We start from the raw sequence: 23,200 nt of genomic DNA on the forward strand, positions 1-23,200 counted from the left end.
GAGCACCAGCTGGGCTCCCTTCTCACCTCCTGGCTCCAGAAGGAGTTGCCGCTGCCAGCTGATATGAGCCCCATCTGCTTTGAGAGAGTGAATCAGCTTGGTCGGTCAGTGGTGGGGCATCAGCGGCCAAGAGTGGTGATCGTCAAGGTGTACAACTATCTACATAAAATTGCCTTGCTGAGGAAATATAGGGAACACTGGGATACCTTAAGTTATGAAGATCACCGAGTCCAAATATTTCAGGACTATTCTCTAGCATCGCAGTCCTGCCGGAAAAAAAGATACACTTTTTGTTTCTTTACCCGGCCATTTTGGAAAATCTTCCAGGATGGTTCCTAGAAGGTGTTTGACTCAGCGGACCAGGTGCAAGCCTTTATGGACATCATCAATACATGATTTACTTGTTTTATTGGTCTGTCATGTTCCTGAGCTGTGTATAATCCTCAGGCTAGCTAAGGTGATCTACCTGTTGCATGTGGCACTGTGCTTATTCTTGTATTTCTTGGCCCTAATCGTTGTTGTTAGTGGTGTTGGGTGGAGACCTGAGCGTCCTTGTGAATCTCAACCAGCGCTTTTGCGTTGTTCTATGTGGGGTTTGTGGCCAATGTGTGTTTTGGGATTTTTGGGGGTTCTTGGTAAGCTTTGGTGGGGGGCTTTGGGGAGGGATTCTTTGAGTTTTTTCTGCTTTTGGTTTTGTTGATTCTTTATTTCCTTTATTTTTTTACGTTTTCTGTTTTGGTACTTCTTGGTTTGGTACTGGACTGCTCTTCTTCAGTTGGGGGAGGGGGAAGGCTGGGTGCCTTCCTCCCTGGTTTTGCTGGGCATTGCTTCTCACACCCTTTTTACTTTCCCTCCTGAGTATTGCTAACACTAAACTTGTTTCCTGGAACGTGGGGGGAATTACTTCACCAGTAAAGCGCACTAAGATCCTTCAAGCTTTACAGAGACGAAGGGCAGATATAGCATGCCTTCAGGAGACGCGTTTTTCTGACGCAGAACATTTAAAATTGCAGTGTTCCTGTGTGGATGCTGTTCACTTTTCTTCTTCTGGGGGTAGACATGGGGGTGTAGTTGTTCTGGTGCAGAAATCGCTGCAATATACAGTTGCACTTCGTCAGAAATGCTCTCAGGGAAGATATATTTTGTTAGACCTAAATTTGAGAGGACGAGCCCTTTCATTGTTGGTCGTTTATGGCCCTGCTTATAGAGATAAGAGCTTCTATAGAGATCTGTTGTGTCTTTGTACCACTCAACAACTGGAAAATTTAATAGTAGTAGGGGATATGAATTTGGTTATAGACCCTAGCCTTGACAGATCCACAGGATTCCCTTCTGGGGGTGAGGGAGACTATAATGATTTGATGACATTTACCATGGCTCTGAGCCTTGTGGACACTTGGCAATCTCTTCACCCGAGGGAACGGGATTACACGCACCTCTCCAGGGCTCATGGCACATATTCACGCTTGGATTACATCTTTGTCCAGTTGGGGTTGTTTTCTTTAATCTCTTTTGTGGCTGTGGGCCCTGGGGAGGTGTCTGATCACTGTATGGTGTGGGTGGAATTGGACTCCCCGACATTTTATCATCAACAGAGGAGATAGATATTCCCGGCTTATTTATATAAAGACCCTCATTTTCAGAAGTATTTGCATTCTAAATGGGATGATTATGTCCAAAATAATTTGCAACATTTTTCTGACCCGTTGTTGTTTTGGTCTGTGGGTAAAGTAGTGATTCATGATGACATAATAGCTTATGTCAGTGCTCATAACAAGTGTTTGGCTTCTGGTATATTGGTTATAGAAAAGCAGGTTTTGAGGGATAAGGCTGCATATGTCAGGGTTCCTTCTCAAGCTAACTGTGAGGCCTTGTGGACCACTCAGTTGGCTCTGGACATTATGATCCACGAACGTATCTCGCGTATGCTGCTGTACAGAAAGGGGAATTTTTTTCGATATAGCAATAAAAGAGGGAAGGTGCTGGCGAATACTGTCAAGGCTTGGGGAGGGTCCAGACACATCATAGCGATTAGGGATTCCTTGGGTAGGCTGCATTCTCAGCCAGACTAAATATTTTGCTTGTTCGAGGAATTTTTCTCATCTTTGTATGCTGAGGGAGAGTCCCAGTCTGAAGGGGCCCTTAAGGATTTCCTGCTCCAGTCCCAGCTTCCTCGACTTTCTGACACACAATTGGACACTTTAAATTCTCCTTTTATGACTAAGGAGCTTCAGAAGGCAATTACTTCTCTTAAACTGGGCTCGGCACCAGGGCCCGATGGGTTCTATGGAGAATTCTTTAAGGTGCTGCAGGTCCCTTTGATAGGGCCCCTCCTGCATTACTATAGTGCTGCCCTGCGGGAGGGTGCTTTTCCCCACCAGGCTAATATGGTTTTGACCACTTTGCTCCCTAAGCCTAAGGCAGATGCTGAATTGGTGTCTGCATACTGGCCTATTTCCTTGCTCAATGTTTGCATTCCACCCTTTTGGTGTCCAGGCTGGCAATAATTCTTCCTGATTTGATAGGTGAGGAGCAGGTAGGATTTGTTAGGGCCGCTAGTCGGTCCTGAATGTGTGGAAATTGCTGCTAGCTATGGCCTATTGTCAACACCATGAGGTGCTCACTTATGGTCAGCCTGGATGCCGAAAAAGCCTTTGATAGGGTGATGTGGCCCTTTTTGTTTGGGGTTCTTTTTTATTTAGGCATCTATGGCATGTGCCACCCGGGCTCTTTACAACAATCCAAAGGCCTGTGTATTAGTTAATGGGATTTGGTCCTCCTCTTTTCCTATTGCCCAGGGCACTAGACAGGGCTGTCCTCTCTCCCCTTTGCTTTTCCTTCTAACCTTGGAACTGTTGCTCTCAATGATTAAGTTGTTACCTGCTATTAGAGGGGTCCCGCTTTCTGATGTTCCGGTTAAGGCACTCGCATATGCTGATGACCACTTGTTGGTACTCAAAGAACTGCAAGTGTCCTTGCCTTCTTTTTTTTAAATAACAGCTTTTATTGAGATACACCTCAAACATAACATAAACATATAGAATACAGCAGCAAGAAAATAAAGTGCAAGCAACCACACTCCAAATAACACCCAAAGTGTAGTCCAGAACAAATATAAATGTAATCCCCCCAATCTAACAATAACAAACTACAAAACCCACCAAAACGCAGTCAAATTACCCCCCCCCCACCCACCCCCCAGGGACAAAACACAATTCCCACAACACCCAAGTGTCCTTGCCTTCTTTATTAGATACTCTTTCTTGTTTTGATACATCATCTGGGTTTACTCTGAATTATCATAAGTCCCAAGCTCTCCCTATACTTTCAGGGGTTCGGGAATTGTGGTTAGGCTCCTTTCCTTTGCAGTGGGCGACGGACCATATCAAGTATTTAGGGTCATTATTCCTGCTCAACTTTCTCGTCTGTATACTTTAAATGTACACCCTTTATTGCAATGTTATTGCTGTAAAGTTGAATCTTTGGCAGGCTTACCCTCTTATCCTGCTAGGTAGAATACATCTGTTTAATATGATTTTGGCTCCTAAATGGCTGTATGCTTTTCAAATGCTGCCTGTCTTTTTGAAGGTCTGGGATGAATGGAAATTGAGACAGTCTTTGCAGTCTTATCTATGGCTGGGAAAGAGGGTGAGGCTTCCTTATTCTATTATATGTACTCCGGTTACACATGGGGGCTTGGGTCTTTTGAATGTCAGATGCCTGTGCCATGCAGCATGTCAGCAATTGGTTCCGCTCCGCTGAGGACTTTACTGCAACTAGACTTGAATTGTCATTTCTGGACACTGTACAGTTCAGTTGCTATCTTCATGTTACTGGGCTATGCCTCCTACTTATTGTCTCGCATTCCCACATACTCCCCACGGCTGCTGCTGCCTGGCGTTGGATTTCCAGACAATATAATTTTTTCATCAAGACTTCTCTATACCTGGCTATATGCCATAATCCTCATTTCCTATGGGCACCTCTTCTCCGGCCTTTCTGCACTGGGCGAAGAAAGGTATTCACTATCTTTTCCATGTTCTCACGGAAGAAGGCAAAATGAAGTCTTTCTCGGAACTGCAACGAGAGTTTTCTCTCTCTCCTAGGGATGTTTATCCCTATCTCCAACTACGACATTATATTGGAAGTCTCCTTCGGACAGATCTGATGGAGGATGTACAGGAGGAGTTGGGATTTCTCTTTACTTTGCGGATACAGAATAAGGTTCCTTTGCGTTATCATCATAGAGCGCTCTTGGACTCATCTCCAGCGATTATGTATCACACCTATGCCACAACGTGGGAATCCGATCTCTCAATCACCTTAACTGAGGTCACCTTCAAGACCTTTGTTCTTGCTATCTGCAAGGTTACTGTTAATGTGGCCTGTTGGGAACTTCAATATAAATTTGCACATCACCTTCATGTCTCCCCAAGAAGAGCTTATTTGGCTGGTGGCACAGTCATTCAGTTGTCCTAAATGTGGCTGTCGTGAGGCCACCCCGGGACCTGTTATACAGCACTTTTGGGACCTATTGTTAAGGGCCATTTCCTCTCTCTGGCAGTGTGGCATGAAGCTAGAGGCTCAGATCCTATTTGACATCTTTTCCCTGCAAACTCCTACTCCTACAGGTTACTCTGCCTTTCTTCAGCGGGCGATACTCATGGGGAAAAAGACCATTTTGCTTCTTTGGTTGAAGATATGGCAGATATGGTGAAGGGAACTTTGACTTTGTCATGACAGCCTAGAACCAGTTTGTCCTTTCATCAAGTCAGCTTGGGCAGTTTTAGTGTTCCATGGGACTATGATGCTGTGGCGGTGGTGTGGAATCAGGATATGGCAACTTCTGAACAAATATCTGGAGACAGTTTGTGTCTTCTTATGAAACATCTCCCACGATTGACTCGCTCTGCTGTTCTCAGGAGCAGCACTACAAATTCTTGTTACGTCTTTATATTTCTCCTAACAAGGCCTTTGTGACTGGGTTTGCCCCTCATGCCAGCTGTCCAAAATGCCATTCAATGCCAGCTGGTTTATTTAATATGTTCTGGTCCTTTGACAGATTGCAGACCTTTTGGTCTTTTGTTGGACTTCACCTACAGATCTTTCTATAGATGAGTATTCCGCTGCAGGCGGATGTGCTCCTGTTTTCACAAATTTCTGCATTGGTTTTGTCTAAGGGTAATTCTCTGTTATTGCAAAAAGCTTCTTTGCTGGCTCAGAAATGTATACTCTTGTTATGGTGGCAGGCTGAAGTACCTACTGTGGAGAAATGAAATGTTCACTTTGTTAAAGTTTAAATATTTGGATGTAAAACATTGTGGCTCTGGTAGGTGGAGAAAATTCAGGGCTATTTGGGCTCCTGTTTGGGACAGTTTGTCCCATAGAACCTGAAGTGCTCTTTTGAATTTTTGACACTGGAGTGCTTGGGAGGGTTAGGGGTGGGTGGGTAGGGGTGGCCCTAGTTTGTTCTTGTTAGGTTCTTTGGGTCCCCGCGCAGAAACCACCCAGTGGACTGGCTTATCTGTTCATTTGGTTTTGGAGTATTGCATTTCTTGTCTTGTATGCTTCTTTTCTAAATAAATAAAAAATGTTAGAAATGTTTCTTGATGCCAGCAAGGATGAATGAATCTATTACAGTAACAATAAGTTGCTATTAGGGACATTAGACCACCTTTTATTCTATTGTCCATTTATCTTATCATTTTGGAAATCAATTTGGCCTCAAATCAATAGGATGTTAGAAAATCCGGTAGCCTTGACATATGATACTATTCTATTTGGAACAACTATGAGAGCAAGAAGTCAAATTTCATCAAGTAACAATAAACTTCTGTTTATTTTAACTGGAATAGCAATACAACAAATAACATATAATTGGAAAAAGCATGACAGGTTTAATTACAATTTTTGGTGGAATTATGTATGTCATATATACAAAATGGAACTCACCATTGCAACACAAAAAGGATATGTAAGTAAATTTCAAAAAGTCTGGGGACCATTAACAGATTTCTGTAATGAATGATTAACTTTTCCCATGATAAGATATTTGATTAGAGGGGAATGGGGTGGGATTTTATTTTTTGATTATTACACATTATATCAATATTTGAATGAAATTGTAATAAAGTTGATTTTATGTATTATTGATTGGGAGGGAGGGAGGAGTGGGGGATTATTATATTCAATAAAAATTATATACATTTAGATTTCTGACATAATATATATTAATTTTTAAAGAAATGTTAAATTTGATGTTAATATAAGAATTAATCAAGTGTGTATATTCAAGTTTCTAATGAGTTTATGTGATACACTTGTTGTAACATAAGAAAATGAATAAATATTTATAAAACAAAAAAAAAACAATAAGTTGCTTGAGCAGTTGGGCACTGCATATGGCAGATAAGACACAAATTATGTCATTTAACAGTAGTTCATGAAATTCAAAAGCAGCTTTTGCAGTTTTTTTAAATTATTGAATTCAGTTGCCAATTATCTAAGATGTGTTAAGTTTTTACATATTGATACTACAGTAGTCTCAAGTTTTAGATAATGACACAGGGACAAAGTTTATCCCTGTCAACACAGGGTCTGTCCCTCTCCCCATCCCTGCCCCGTCCCTGCAGACTATTTGTCCCCAACAAACACTCTACTCTCTAATCCAGTTCCTCTTCTGTTGTTTCTTCCCTTGACTTGCTTGCCTGCTCTCCCAACTCCACAGTAACACTTCTTTTTGGTCTATAGATTAAGCCCTGTCAATAAGGCAGTGATATGGCTGAGAATGTGAGAATCAAAACAAAAAATGGAATTCAACTCAATATCGTGTTATATTATTTGGTCATCTGACATATGTAAACACTACTGTCTCAACGTGTTTCAGTTGTTGGATTATTCACAAAACGTGGAAAGGAGAAAAGACCTCAGACAATTTGTTCATATTACATACCAGCCAATACGAACAATATTATAATCACTGGTCTTCCTCCACCACTGTTACTATCAATAATACTCCATAAATGTGGAAAACTTGCAATATAATTATATGTGTCACACACCCCAGCAGTATCAAGCATCAAAACCACTTATCTTTATGGTGCTGGACTATTCATTTTGGTATGATTCTGACTGGCCCATTTTGCTACTCTTCATCAGAGAACCAGCCCAAAAAATGAAGACTGGACACACGGTCTGCCAACTTGGTACAATCCGCACCTTAATACTAGAAGGGAGTCAATATTTCATCTCAGAAAATGCTCCATTCACTCCTGCAATTCTAGCCAATGAGAGACGCCATTATGCAGATGCTTTGGCTAGAATTACAGGAGTGAATGGAGCATTTTCTGAGATGAAATATTGACTCCCTTCTAGTATTAAGGTGCAGACTGTACCAAGTTGGTAGACCGTGTGTCAAAAATTACAGAGCAAGCAAGCTGTGTCTTCCCCTTTTTTTCTGTTAACCACAGATACTTCCTGTTTGTTGCGCTTTGAGACAGAATTCCAACTGTATTTAGCTGGTATTAAGATTGTTTCTGGTGAACTGTCTACATCTACAGAATTACAGGTCAGAATTCACAATATTGTATTAGGGTATAACTGTATATAAGATATTTTTAATTTGAACAGTGCATTTTTATATTGAATCTGCTAAAGAGGAACTAAGGTTCTGTATGTGTTAGTGTTTGAGAATTCTGGGAGTTGTAGTACAATATTTCTTTAACAGGAAATTGCTTGAAGACATATCCTTTTTTTCTCAATAATAGCTGGAATAGATTTAGGGCTCCTTTTACTAAGCTGCGTTAGGGCATTAATGCACAGAATAGTGCGCGCTACATTGCCCCGTGCATTAGACTCTAATGCCAGCATTGAGCTGGTGTTAGTTCTAGCCGCTTAGCGCGCAATAATACCCTGTGTGTGCTAAAACCATTAGTACACCTTAGTAAAAGGAGCCCTTAATGCAGTCCTTTCAATTTTCTTCTTCCCCTAACAGTAATAATTAGAAATATTCTATGATAGTCAGTCTAATATCTTAAGATACGAAGTGAAAATAACTTCTGCTTTTTAACTTCCTCTTTTTCTTGACACAGATAAAATTAACACCCTAAATGAATGCCTGGCAGGGACGATGCATTGAAATGCCATCACTGTATTATTTAATATATTCTGATTCTTGTTTTATGGGGCTTGGTTATATCTTTCTCAAAAAAGTAATGTTTCCCTGAATGTTTTAACAAGGTTTTTTGTTATAAAAGTTTAATATTATGCTATGATTCCCAGGTACATTAGATAGATTGTGAGCCCATTGGGATAGCAGTAAAGTTATCTTGCTATCTTTAACTCAAGTGTCACTGTAGCGACACCTTGCTTGGGTTTTGAAACAACTTATTCGGACAATATATTTGAGAGTAGCCTATTTAAACTACTGCATGCAAGATTAACTTTTATCTTTTTCCTTTGCATTTATTTTCGATGCATACTCTGTTATAATGATGCTAGTTAGTGTGTTTACTATGGAAACAAGCACACTGAATGACATAGTTACAGATTCTTTCCTTCTTAATTAAGGACCACGTAACTCTAATTTTAAATCTTTTGTATGTAATTTCTTGGTGATGTAATTATATCTTTTCCAGTGTTACAATGTCTGCAAATACCATTTCTTTTGTTTATGTTCCTATTAATAATTCACCTGCTCAACTAAGGACTGAAGCTAATTACTGGAGATCCTGTTCAAGGTATCATCTTTGTTGAGGTCTTCCATTTACAGTGGATCCAGATGAATGATAATTTCCCCACTGTGAAAGACCAAGCTACATAGAAAATGACTTAGCGAGTGCCTGAAATCTGGTATTGAGGCTTAGCATGATCAGCATACCACACCAGGACTTCCTCACTATGGGCTACCACACCGCCCTACAACGATACAGTAAAATTTATGAGACTAGACCTTAAACCTTTACAGCTTGTTCTATTTATCCTGCAATCAAGGACTTGTTATTCTAGCGCAGGGGTAGGCAACTCCAGTCCTCGAGAACCAGAGCCAGGTCAGGTTTTCAGGATATCCGCAATAAATATGCATGAGATAGATTTGCATCTCAAGGAGGCAGTGCATGTAAATCCATCTCATACATATTTATTGTGGATATCCTGAAAACCTGACCTGGCTCTGGCTCTCGAGGACCGGAATTGCCTACTCCTATTCTAGCATATCAATCTTTTCTTTAGCACTTATGACTTATTGTTTTATGTGTATTTGCAATGACAAGACAACGTTATGCCCATTGCTGGTTAGGGTTCTTGTAGGTGACCCTCTGACTATATGAATTCATCTGTTCAGATTCATGATTAGTAATCTGTTTTAAGAAACCTATAATTCAACCTGTTCCACACCTTTAACTGCTTTGACCATGCAAGCTGTGATTTTAGGATTAAGTACTGATATTAATACCTACATTAATATGTTATTTTGCTTTATTGAAATATGATGCAATTGTACTTTATTGATGTTATGTTAATACAGTTAGGCCATTACCGGACTAGGACATTGATAGATAAGGTTGGGATGCCAATTTCTCCTTGAGTTGCTGTACTGGATCTCTGGGCTATGGACTCCATTCCCTTCCCTGGTACTGCAGCACACCACTGGATCCGCGCAAACACCTAGCTACCTGAGATGGCTCTTTCGGTGGGACCTCAGACCCATCAAGATGGGGATGAGAGCCCCAGAGGAGACCCTTCAGCAATAGCCCCTGAGAGGCAGGGCTAAAGGTCTTGGCCTAGTAAAGAAAAACAGGCCAAGCGCAAAAATGGAAACTGTGTACAAAATGGATTCTGTGAAACTTCAGCTCTGTCAATTCTGCCTCTGAACTACTGACAGCATCCAAGCAACAGATGATGGGGAAAGTTCAGAGCAAGTTCTGGGACATGTCTACAGAGAGCAGGGCATCAGATAAGGGCTAAGAGCAGCACTAAAAAGCAGAAGTTGTGCCATGGTCCATGGAGACTGAGAAAATAACTGATGTTCTAAATAGCTGATATGGCCTGAGTACAAGATGTACTGCACGTACTCACTGACCATAGCACCCACAAAGAAGAGGGAGGGGACACTGGGAAGGGTCAAGTAAATTTCCAAAGGGTCTTTGTGGTCATCCTCAGGGACAAAGTTGTCATGGGCAGATAATACAGCTGTCTTTCAGCAACACTCAAGTCTGGGAATGACATTTGCCAATATGTGACATGACCAATTAGATTGTAAAGAAGCCATGTATCCTTTCAAATGTTCTTAATAATGAAAACAATATACAACACCAGTCTCAGAGTCGCAAACCAAGGAGAAAAGGAGGGCCTATACGGGTATCAGACAGCCCGCCAAACAAACTATGTTTGCGGGGAAATTCCTCATTTACCCAACGGTGCCTCCACCTCCTATTTAATGCGATTTTTATCAAAAAATTTTTTTAATCTTACTTTATATTATTATTTTTATCAGTTATGCATCTCTGCAATGTCCATTATGAAAAAACTTTACTTAGCTTTTAGCGTAGCATAGTAATCTATCCCCAAAACGCCAACGCGTTTCGATAATCTTTATCAAGGCGGACAGGGGAGCTGAAAAACCAAGCATAAACATAACGGGCATTAAAGACAAGCATAGACATAACGGGCATTAAAGACAGCAAGATAACCCTGAATTTTTTTATATATAAAATTTCTAAGTACTTACATTTAGTTAAATGAACGTCACATACCAACCACCGGCATAAAAAGCACGCCGGGGTCGGCCGACTCAGAGACTTAAATAACCCGCCCTTAGGACGTCATATCCGGGGACCACCCTGTCACTCACTCTATCAATCACTAAACTTTATTTTAAAGGGACCATAACCTAAAAAAGGACTCAAAACCCAAAGTTAGACTAGACTGGACAACCTAGCAATCAGCTTGAGCTAACCAGTCAGTTGTTTCATTTAACCCATTAGGGGTCATGGAGTTCAATATGAACATCCATCGGAGTTCACATCGGTTCAACCTTCGGACAGTGTTCCCCCCCTCCCACCCTACTATGATACGATCTAAAACTCTCCATTTTAGATCTCTTAATGTGTGCCCACAACTGATCCAATGACGGACCAGCGGGGAAGATTCGGAATGAGTGTGGACTCTAGATTTATGTTCCGTCAACCGGGTCCGTATGGCACGCGTAGTTCTACCTACATATAACTTGGGACAGGGGCACTGTATAACGTACACCACATTATCTGATCTACAAGTGGTATTGTATTTAATCTTATAAGTAACCCCTGTACCAGGGTGAGTCCAACTCTCACCCGGAATGGTGTATTCACACCACTGGCATGACCCACATGGCAGGTGATTACCTCTGCTCATGGGGGTTCTTTCTTGAAGCTTGTAATGATTTAACATCTCCCCCAAATTACTTCTCCTACGATACGAGCATAGTGGGGAGTTTTCAAGCTCAGGAATGATCAATTTAGGAATATGCCAGTGCTTTTTCACTATATTGGAGATACTGTGGGACAAGGAGGAAAAATCTTGTACAAAGGCCACCGACTCATGGGTTTGCACATTTCTATTTCCATCCTGCAAAAGCCAATCTCTATGGGCATTTTTGGCCCTCTTATATGCCTGTCTCACAGTGAAATATGGGTAACCCCGCTGATAAAAACGAACTTTCATCTGTTTAGCTTGGCAGCGAAATTCATTCAGAGAGTGGCAAATCCTTCTAAGCCTTAAAAACTGGCTTATAGGTAAGCTCCTTTTCAAGCTCTCAGGGTGAAAACTGTGGAACCTTAATAAACTGTTCCGATCCGTTTTTTTTCTATAAAGAGTAGTTTGTAGGTGAGTAGTCCCTTTCATGATCAAAATGTCCAAAAACGGAATCTCCCTATGATTGATTGTGGCCGTAAATTGAATATTGTGATCAAACCTATTCAATTCTGATATAAAAAGCAACAGCTCATCTTCTGTTGACGTCCATATACACAGAACGTCATCAAGGAACCTCTTCCAGATCTTCACCTTCAAAAAAAACGGTGAAGAATATACCCATCGCTCCTCAAAATCAGCCATGAATAAGGCCGCAAGAGAAGGGGCCAATGATGCTCCCATGGCAATCCCATGTTTCTGTAAATAGAATTCATTATCAAACCAAAAGTAACTTCTGGTTAATACCAAGGTGGCCATCTCCATTAACACATCCACCGATATTTGAGGTCGAATCGTTTGTTCCATACAGATCTGTTGTATTATGGCCAAAGCTCTGTCCATAGGGATCATAGTATATAAAGCGGTTACGTCTAAAGTAACCAAAATCCAATGGGGCTCATAAGCATCCAACTCAGCTATTATTCGGAGCACATGGTTCGTATCCTTGATATAAGACTTGATAGTAGGAACATGCTGCTTCAAAAAAATGTCCAAAAATTTAGACAATGGTTCAAGAGGAGAATTGCGCATGGACACAATAGGGCGTCCTGGAGGGTTGAGAAGATGTTTATGTATTTTCGGGAGGAAATAGATGACCGGAGTCACATAGAAGCTAGGATTGAGAAAAGTAGCTTCCCTGGAAGTGATCATTTTTTGTTTGAGAGCTATCGATGTTAATTTCGAGATTATGCTTTTTAGTTCCGTGGCCGGATCTTCTGGCAATCGCTGATAAAAGCGTACATCATCTAATTGGCGATGGGCCTCTCTTAAATAATGTTCTTTGGACCACAACACTATAGCTCCCCCTTTATCAGCTCGAGAGAATATGATAGACATATCATTTCGCAATTCTTGCAAAGCACACCATTCAGGGAACGACATATTGAACTGTGGAGAAGCATGAGAACATTGTCTTTCCAGTTGTTCCACTTCACAAAATACAAGGTCGCGGAACGTTATCAAATTAGGGTGTAATGGAGCCGCTGGACACCAATTGGATTTTGTGGAAATCAATGTCCCATCACTTGAAGATTGATGATCCTGAAAAAACATTTTCAAATGCAGCTTCCGAAGCAAGCTATAGATAGACACCCGGGTATTAAAGGCATCATACCGAGCCGTGGGTACAAAACCCATTCCCAAATTCAAAACAGTTTCCTGAATAGGCGTGATATTTTTCTCCAGTAAATTAATCACAGCTGATTGGTCCTGAACTGTGACCGAGTCTGGGGGCCCTGAACAAATCCTTGTTGCTGATATTGTTGTTGTTGGCCCTGGAATGCCACTCGTCTTGATCCACGGCCCTTTTGTCTGCAAAATAAAGTTTAGTGATTGATAGAGTGAGTGACAGGGTGGTCCCCGGATATGACGTCCTAAGGGCGGGTTATTTAAGTCTCTGAGTCGGCCGACCCCGGCGTGCTTTTTATGCCGGTGGTTGGTATGTGACGTTCATTTAACTAAATGTAAGTACTTAGAAATTTTATATATAAAAAAATTCAGGGTTATCTTGCTGTCTTTAATGCCCGTTATGTCTATGCTTGTCTTTAATGCCCGTTATGTTTATGCTTGGTTTTTCAGCTCCCCTGTCCGCCTTGATAAAGATTATCGAAACGCGTTGGCGTTTTGGGGATAGATTACTATGCTACGCTAAAAGCTAAGTAAAGTTTTTTCATAATGGACATTGCAGAGATGCATAACTGATAAAAATAATAATATAAAGTAAGATTAAAAAAATTTTTTGATAAAAATCGCATTAAATAGGAGGTGGAGGCACCGTTGGGTAAATGAGGAATTTCCCCGCAAACATAGTTTGTTTGGCGGGCTGTCTGATACCCGTATAGGCCCTCCTTTTCTCCTTGGTTTGCGACTCTGAGACTGGTGTTGTATATTGTTTTCATTATTAAGAACATTTGAAAGGATACATGGCTTCTTTGCAAGGAAACCCAATAATATTTACATTTTCGGAGGAAAAGAGGACTGAATTATTGAAGCGGCCCACGTTGATTGAAGGGGGGTCGCTAAGCACTAGTGCCTCTTCTTGGTTTGAATTGGAGGTCCTACATAAGAAATTGGTGAGGGCGGAGCTACATGCGAACACGTTAGCTCAATATGTTTCAACAGCGATGATCCCTCGAGGACTCAGAATCCAAAAAGGTCCCACTTTATTCTCCAATGATGTTCTATTTCAGGAGAAATGGTGTGGCATTCTTAACAAATGCAGTTTTGATCTCATGCTACTAATTATTGAACAGATTACATCTTTAGAAAGTGAATTGAAGAAAACTATGGAAGAAACGAAAGCTTTAATCCGTGAGGCTTGCACTAGTGAAGTGGACTTCACGGCTCTGGAATGTGATCACACTAGTAAGATTGAGTCATATAAAGAATCGATAAGACAATCAAAAATCAAGAAGTACAGGAGAGATGAGCGAGATTATGCTACTAATCAAGTGTATCTATGGCTTTTTAGGAACAATGTTCCTCAAAGACAACCTTTTGAGGATGACCATTTGTCCACTGATTCTAGCTCCTCTGGGAGTCACAGTGGAGGCCCCTCAGGAGCCAGGGGACAACGTGGCCAGGGGGGTTTTCAGGCCCGAGGACCCAGAGGCAGACAAAAGGGCCGTGGATCAAGACGAGTGGCATTCCAGGGCCAACAACAACAATATCAGCAACAAGGATTTGTTCAGGGCCCCCAGACTCGGTCACAGTTCAGGACCAATCAGCTGTGATTAATTTACTGGAGAAAAATATCACGCCTATTCAGGAAACTGTTTTGAATTTGGGAATGGGTTTTGTACCCACGGCTCGGTATGATGCCTTTAATACCCGGGTGTCTATCTATAGCTTGCTTCGGAAGCTGCATTTGAAAATGTTTTTTCAGGATCATCAATCTTCAAGTGATGGGACATTGATTTCCACAAAATCCAATTGGTGTCCAGCGGCTCCATTACACCCTAATTTGATAACGTTCCGCGACCTTGTATTTTGTGAAGTGGAACAACTGGAAAGACAATGTTCTCATGCTTCTCCACAGTTCAATATGTCGTTCCCTGAATGGTGTGCTTTGCAAGAATTGCGAAATGATATGTCTATCATATTCTCTCGAGCTGATAAAGGGGGAGCTATAGTGTTGTGGTCCAAAGAACATTATTTAAGAGAGGCCCATCGCCAATTAGATGATGTACGCTTTTATCAGCGATTGCCAGAAGATCCGGCCACGGAACTAAAAAGCATAATCTCGAAATTAACATCGATAGCTCTCAAACAAAAAATGATCACTTCCAGGAAAGCTACTTTTCTCAATCCTAGCTTCTATGTGACTCCGGTCATCTATTTCCTCCCGAAAATACATAAACATCTTCTCAACCCTCCAGGACGCCCTATTGTGTCCATGCGCAATTCTCCTCTTGAACCATTGTCTAAATTTTTGGACATTTTTTTGAAGCAGCATGTTCCTACTATCAAGTCTTATATCAAGGATACGAACCATGTGCTCCGAATAATAGCTGAGTTGGATGCTTATGAGCCCCATTGGATTTTGGTTACTTTAGACGTAACCGCTTTATATACTATGATCCCTATGGACAGAGCTTTGGCCATAATACAACAGATCTGTATGGAACAAACGATTCGACCTCAAATATCGGTGGATGTGTTAATGGAAATGGCCACCTTGGTATTAACCAGAAGTTACTTTTGGTTTGATAATGAATTCTATTTACAGAAACATGGGATTGCCATGGGAGCATCATTGGCCCCTTCTCTTGCGGCCTTATTCATGGCTGATTTTGAGGAGCGATGGGTATATTCTTCACCGTTTTTTTTGAAGGTGAAGATCTGGAAGAGGTTCCTTGATGACGTTCTGTGTATATGGACGTCAACAGAAGATGAGCTGTTGCTTTTTATATCAGAATTGAATAGGTTTGATCACAATATTCAATTTACGGCCACAATCAATCATAGGGAGATTCCGTTTTTGGACATTTTGATCATGAAAGGGACTACTCACCTACAAACTACTCTTTATAGAAAAAAAACGGATCGGAACAGTTTATTAAGGTTCCACAGTTTTCACCCTGAGAGCTTGAAAAGGAGCTTACCTATAAGCCAGTTTTTAAGGCTTAGAAGGATTTGCCACTCTCTGAATGAATTTCGCTGCCAAGCTAAACAGATGAAAGTTCGTTTTTATCAGCGGGGTTACCCATATTTCACTGTGAGACAGGCATATAAAAGGGCCAAAAATACCCATAGAGATTGGCTTTTGCAGGATGGAAATAGAAATGTGCAAACCCATGAGTCGGTGGCCTTTGTACAAGATTTTTCCTCCTTATCCCACAGTATCTCCAATATAGTGAAAAAGCACTGGCATATTCCTAAATTGATCATTCCTGAGCTTGAAAACTCCCCACTATGCTCGTATCGTAGGAGAAGTAATTTGGGGGAGATGTTAAATCATTACAAGCTTCAAGAAAGAACCCCCATGAGCAGAGGTAATCACCTGCCATGTGGGTCATGCCAGTGGTGTGAATACACCATTCCGGGTGAGAGTTGGACTCACCCTGGTACAGGGGTTACTTATAAGATTAAATACAATACCACTTGTAGATCAGATAATGTGGTGTACGTTATACAGTGCCCCTGTCCCAAGTTATATGTAGGTAGAACTACGCGTGCCATACGGACCCGGTTGACGGAACATAAATCTAGAGTCCACACTCATTCCGAATCTTCCCCGCTGGTCCGTCATTGGATCAGTTGTGGGCACACATTAAGAGATCTAAAATGGAGAGTTTTAGATCGTATCATAGTAGGGTGGGAGGGGGGGAACACTGTCCGAAGGTTGAACCGATGTGAACTCCGATGGATGTTCATATTGAACTCCATGACCCCTAATGGGTTAAATGAAACAACTGACTGGTTAGCTCAAGCTGATTGCTAGGTTGTCCAGTCTAGTCTAACTTTGGGTTTTGAGTCCTTTTTTAGGTTATGGTCCCTTTAAAATAAAGTTTAGTGATTGATAGAGTGAGTGACAGGGTGGTCCCCGGATATGACGTCCTAAGGGCGGGTTATTTAAGTCTCTGAGTCGGCCGACCCCGGCGTGCTTTTTATGCCGGTGGTTGGTATGTGACGTTCATTTAACTAAATGTAAGTACTTAGAAATTTTATATATAAAAAAATTCAGGGTTATCTTGCTGTCTTTAATGCCCGTTATGTCTATGCTTGTCTTTAATGCCCGTTATGTTTATGCTTGGTTTTTCAGCTCCCCTGTCCGCCTTGATAAAGATTATCGAAACGCGTTGGCGTTTTGGGGATAGATTACTATGCTACGCTAAAAGCTAAGTAAAGTTTTTTCATAATGGACATTGCAGAGATGCATAACTGATAAAAATAATAATATAAAGTAAGATTAAAAAAATTTTTTGATAAAAATCGCATTAAATAGGAGGTGGAGGCACCGTTGGGTAAATGAGGAATTTCCCCGCAAACATAGTTTGTTTGGCGGGCTGTCTGATACCCGTATAGGCCCTCCTTTTCTCCTTGGTTTGCGACTCTGAGACTGGTGTTGTATATTGTTTTCAATTAGATTGTAAGCATGTAACCACAGCCAATCAATTAAAATGCCAATGTCTCTTGCCAATCAAATTAAGCTTAGTAAGTTTTTCATGCAAAGCTGTAAAAGTATAATAGAAACTGTAAAATGAGGAAGTAACTCACAGTGGACTTGGAGCTTATTACAGACAGCTGCAGCCTGTAAGAGCTTCCTCCACTGGCACAATTGTTGTAATACCAATCAATGTAAACTGCCTATTGCTTTATTACGTATTAAACTTATATTTCTATGAAACAACAATTGTGTGGTCGTTGGATATTTAAAAGCAGTGGTAGGGGTTGCAGCCCCCTTCTATTAGTGTTCTATAAGTAGCTAATTATGCACATAAATGGCTAGAATACTGCCATTTATGCATGCTCCTGATGCCTAAATTAAGAGGCTTCTACAAGTAAGTTAAACCACAATTTTACACAAAAGAAAAATCATTTGCAATCCATTACCTTTAGGTGACAACTCAATTTGCTGTACCCAGGATGGTGGCATGTGGAAGATCTCTTCCTGATCCTCCTGGGAAAAGAGAAATATGTTTCTTACTGGAGAAGCACATTTATAGGACTAAACTAGCCTTGACCTTCACACTGAAGGTGATCAAAATCAGAGCCAACAAGCCACTAAAGAAGGTGAAGAAAACAAAACACCAGTATAGTAAAAGGTAACTTTATTGACAAAATAATTCTAGGATCTGACGTGTTTCAGCATCTGCCTCCAGGGGACAGGACATGTTCAATAAATTTAAATATGTTTAAAAAAATATTTTTTAAAATAAAGCTTATGTGATAATTCTAACATATGTGCAATGAACCACACCAGTGTGGAACAAAATTAGACAATACTCATAAAAATAAAACCTTTTCAGAAAGCTCTTTTGTAAACACACATAATAGGTAGAGACATTATATTGGCAGGACATAATATATCTGTGTCTACTTATACTGAATATGCAATGTTTAAATATAACATGAACATACTGTAAAAGTAATATGCATTAAGGTCTGACATTAAGCCCCTGTTTTATGAAGCCGCGTAGCAACAGCCACGAAGCCCTTTAAATCTCTATGGGCTTTGGGGCCGTTACCACAGCGCAGCTTCGTAAAACAGGCCCTAAAAGTTTAAAATTAAAACAAATGAAAGACATTTGAAAATTGAACCAGAATACTGGCTAAAATACCACCAAAAGAACAATCAAGTCACTTAAAAAAGTGGGGCAAGACGATGGACTTGCAAAGGAGGTCCCAGGAGAGTTAAACAGTTGAATTCCAGTTGAATTTATTGATGGTCACAAGACTACAATGAGGACCTGACATGGGACTGTTCCAGCATCAAAGCCTGCATCAATCTGGGTGTGCCAGAAAACAAAGTCTATTTGTACCAAAAATAGCCTAACTGTAACAAAATTTAACTACTAATATAATTTGAAACTTTTTACGGATGCATCTATGTTCAGTGTGACTTCCATTGCAAGCCTGTCATCATGCCCCTTTTAAAGTAACCAGACATTGAAAACACCATCATACCAAATAGATTAACAAAACCTCTGATAACATTGTGGTATATAATAGAAATATGTTTATAAATTCTTTAATTCAAAGTGAATTAATCAGATTAAAAGTTATCACTAAAATGATTGTTGAAACCCACCTCGATCTCTGTTTAGGAGGATTTTGCAGGATATAAAACCACATATAATAGCATAAAACATAAATATTATGCCATCAAAAGCAATCAGAGCAACTGAAACTGGAAATATAAAAACCATACATATAATGGCTCATTGTAATCTACATTATAACAAAAGTTGAAGAGCCCTTCTTATGCTAGAAGATTCTCCATGTTTGTTTATTTATGAGTATCATCCCTATCTATGGTTATTTAAACAGATTTCATCCCTAATATGGATGTGGGGAGGAGGGAATATATAAAAATTATATTATGGACATCTTGAAGTGCTTGAATGGTATTGGATGCACCTCTTTTGTATTTCACTATTTTGGATGTAACCATAATTGCACAATATATAAACTGGAAAAAAAATATTTTAAAAAACATAGATGGTAGAGGAGTTTAGTCTCCATATTCACTTGCTTAATCTAGGAGTTAGGCTACATGGGAACCCAATATGTTCTATGCCCTAAAAATTAACTCTGAATCACTTGAGAATGTTTAGGCCTTGCAGGGATAAGTCAGCATTCTAATACCTTATGACAACACAGATCAGACTGTGCTTGGGGCATATTGAAAAATTAAGACTATTAATGAAGGCATATTATGAAAATCATTATTTATGCTTGAGTCATTGAACAATGCAATGTCAAAAATTGACATATCCAAAAAAAGTTTAATGAACAGCAAAAGGACAAGGCAATATCAGTTTTATCTTTATTTTCTGTTGTTTTAGCACACACATCCAGGGGAGGGTGGGGGTATCTCTTTTGTTTGGTTTTTATTCCCTGATTGAAAACGCAGGAAGGGAGAGGGGTTTTTATCCTTTCTGTATGCATAGACACCACTATATGCAATTCTATAAATGGCGCCTAGCGGATGAATGACAACCGTGCCACATAACGACTAGGAGTTAGACACCATTTAAAGAATCAGGCCCTAAATGCAGAAAATGATGTTCCTTTCTATAGCCTCATGTTTGACTTAAAGGCACGCTCATTTCCTCGGCCCCAGCACTGTTGTCTGCTGGCCGCCGAGCACACTTTGCTATTCAGGCCGGAGAGGAGCGTGGGAGCACTGATCCGCCCCCCTCCCGAACCCGCAGGAGATCGCCGACCTTAAAACAGGTCGCACCGACGGAGACAAGCCTCTTTCCTCGGCCCCAGCACTGTTGTCTGCTGGCCGCCGAGCACACTTTGCTATTCAGGCCGGAGAGGAGCGTGGGAGCACTGCTCCGCCCCCCTCCCGAATCCGCAGGAGATCGCCGACCTTAAAACAGGTCGCACCGACGGAGACAAGCCTCTTTCCTCGGCCCCAGCACTGTTGTCTGCTGGCCGCCGAGCACACTTTGCTATTCAGGCCGGAGAGGAGCGTGGGAGCACTGCTCCGCCCCCCTCCCGAACCCGCAGGAGATCGACGACCTTAAAACAGGTCGCACCGACGGAGACAAGCCTCTTTCCTCGGCCCCAGCACTGTTGTCTGCTGGCCGCCGAGCACACTTTGCTATTCAGGCCGGAGAGGAGCGTGGGAGCACTGATCCGCCCCCCTCCCGAACCCGCAGGAGATCGCCGACCTTAAAACAGGTCGCACCGACGGAGACAAGCCTCTTTCCTCGGCCCCAGCACTGTTGTCTGCTGGCCGCCGAGCACACTTTGCTATTCAGGCCGGAGAGGAGCGTGGGAGCACTGCTCCGCCCCCCTCCCGAATCCGCAGGAGATCGCCGACCTTAAAACAGGTCGCACCGACGGAGACAAGCCTCTTTCCTCGGCCCCAGCACTGTTGTCTGCTGGCCGCCGAGCACACTTTGCTATTCAGGCCGGAGAGGAGCGTGGGCGCACTGCTCCGCCCCCCTCCCGAACCCGCAGGAGATCGACGACCTTAAAACAGGTCGCACCGACGGAGACAAGCCTCTTTCCTCGGCCCCAGCACTGTTGTCTGCTGGCCGCCGAGCACACTTTGCTATTCAGGCCGGAGAGGAGCGTGGGAGCACTGCTCCGCCCCCCTCCCGAACCCGCAGGAGATCGACGACCTTAAAACAGGTCGCACCGACGGAGACAAGCCTCTTTCCTCGGCCCCAGCACTGTTGTCTGCTGGCCGCCGAGCACACTTTGCTATTCAGGCCGGAGAGGAGCGTGGGAGCACTGATCCGCCCCCCTCCCGAACCCGCAGGAGATCGCCGACCTTAAAACAGGTCGTACCGACAGAGACAAGCCTCTTTCCTCGGCCCCAGCACTGTTGTCTGCTGGCCGCCGAGCACACTTTGCTATTCAGGCCGGAGAGGAGCGTGGGAGCACTGCTCCGCCCCCCTCCCGAATCCGCAGGAGATCGCCGACCTTAAAACAGGTCGCACCGACGGAGACAAGCCTCTTTCCTCGGCCCCAGCACTGTTGTCTGCTGGCCGCCGAGCACACTTTGCTATTCAGGCCGGAGAGGAGCGTGGGAGCACTGCTCCGCCCCCTCCCGAACCCGCAGGAGATCGACGACCTTAAAACAGGTCGCACCGACGGAGACAAGCCTCTTTCCTCGGCCCCAGCACTGTTGTCTGCTGGCCGCCGAGCACACTTTGCTATTCAGGCCGGAGAGGAGCGTGAGAGCACTGATCCGCCCCCCTCCCGAACCCGCAGGAGATCGACGACCTTAAAACAGGTCGCACCGATGGAGACAAGCCTCTTTCCTCGGCCCCAGCACTGTTGTCTGCTGGCCGCCGAGCACACTTTGCTATTCAGGCCGGAGAGGAGCGTGGGAGCACTGATCCGCCCCCCTCCCGAACCCGCAGGAGATCGCCGACCTTAAAACAGGTCGTACCGACAGAGACAAGCCTCTTTCCTCGGCCCCAGCACTGTTGTCTGCTGGCCGCCGAGCACACTTTGCTATTCAGGCCGGAGAGGAGCGTGGGAGCACTGCTCCGCCCCCTCCCGAACCCGCAGGAGATCGACGACCTTAATACAGGTCGCACCGACGGAGACAAGCCTCTTTCCTCGGCCCCAGCACTGTTGTCTGCTGGCCGCCGAGCACACTTTGCTATTCAGGCCGGAGAGGAGCGTGGGAGCACTGCTCCGCCCCCCTCCCGAACCCGCAGGAGATCGACGACCTTAAAACAGGTCGCACCGACGGAGACAAGCCTCTTTCCTCGGCCCCAGCACTGTTGTCTGCTGGCCGCCGAGCACACTTTGCTATTCAGGCCGGAGAGGAGCGTGGGCGCACTGCTCCGCCCCCCTCCCGAACCCGCAGGAGATCGACGACCTTAAAACAGGTCGCACCGATGGAGACAAGCCTCTTTCCTCGGCCCCAGCACTGTTGTCTGCTGGCCGCCGAGCACACTTTGCTATTCAGGCCGGAGAGGAGCGTGGGAGCACTGATCCGCCCCCCTCCCGAACCCGCAGGAGATCGCCGACCTTAAAACAGGTCGTACCGACAGAGACAAGCCTCTTTCCTCGGCCCCAGCACTGTTGTCTGCTGGCCGCCGAGCACACTTTGCTATTCAGGCCGGAGAGGAGCGTGGGAGCACTGCTCCGCCCCCCTCCCGAATCCGCAGGAGATCGCCGACCTTAAAACAGGTCGCACCGACGGAGACAAGCCTCTTTCCTCGGCCCCAGCACTGTTGTCTGCTGGCCGCCGAGCACACTTTGCTATTCAGGCCGGAGAGGAGCGTGGGAGCACTGCTCCGCCCCCTCCCGAACCCGCAGGAGATCGACGACCTTAAAACAGGTCGCACCGACGGAGACAAGCCTCTTTCCTCGGCCCCAGCACTGTTGTCTGCTGGCCGCCGAGCACACTTTGCTATTCAGGCCGGAGAGGAGCGTGAGAGCACTGATCCGCCCCCCTCCCGAACCCGCAGGAGATCGCCGACCTTAAAATAGGTCATACCGACGGAGACAAGCCTCTTTCCTCGGCCCCAGCACTGTTGTTTGCTGGCCGCCAAGCACACTTTGCTATTCAGGCCGGAGAGGAGTGTGGGAGCACTGCTCCACCCCCCTC

General features: G+C 43.3%; 1 protein-coding gene across 7 annotated transcripts in view; it reads right to left on the reverse strand.

Annotated features, from left to right (window-relative positions):
• The window catches only part of DRC7 (dynein regulatory complex subunit 7), a 179,393-nt gene that overhangs the window by 94,905 nt on the left and 61,288 nt on the right, over window positions 1-23,200 (reverse strand). For all 7 annotated transcript variants that reach the window (XM_033943631.1, XM_033943627.1, XM_033943628.1 and 4 more), the window contains one exon: window positions 18,004-18,070. In XM_033943631.1, the coding sequence (XP_033799522.1) occupies window positions 18,004-18,070 (67 nt within the window). The remainder of the gene's footprint in view (window positions 1-18,003; window positions 18,071-23,200) is intronic.

The sequence above is a fragment of the Geotrypetes seraphini genome, chromosome 4 (genome assembly GCF_902459505.1).
Source record: "Geotrypetes seraphini chromosome 4, aGeoSer1.1, whole genome shotgun sequence".
Lineage (NCBI taxonomy): Eukaryota > Metazoa > Chordata > Amphibia > Gymnophiona > Dermophiidae > Geotrypetes > Geotrypetes seraphini.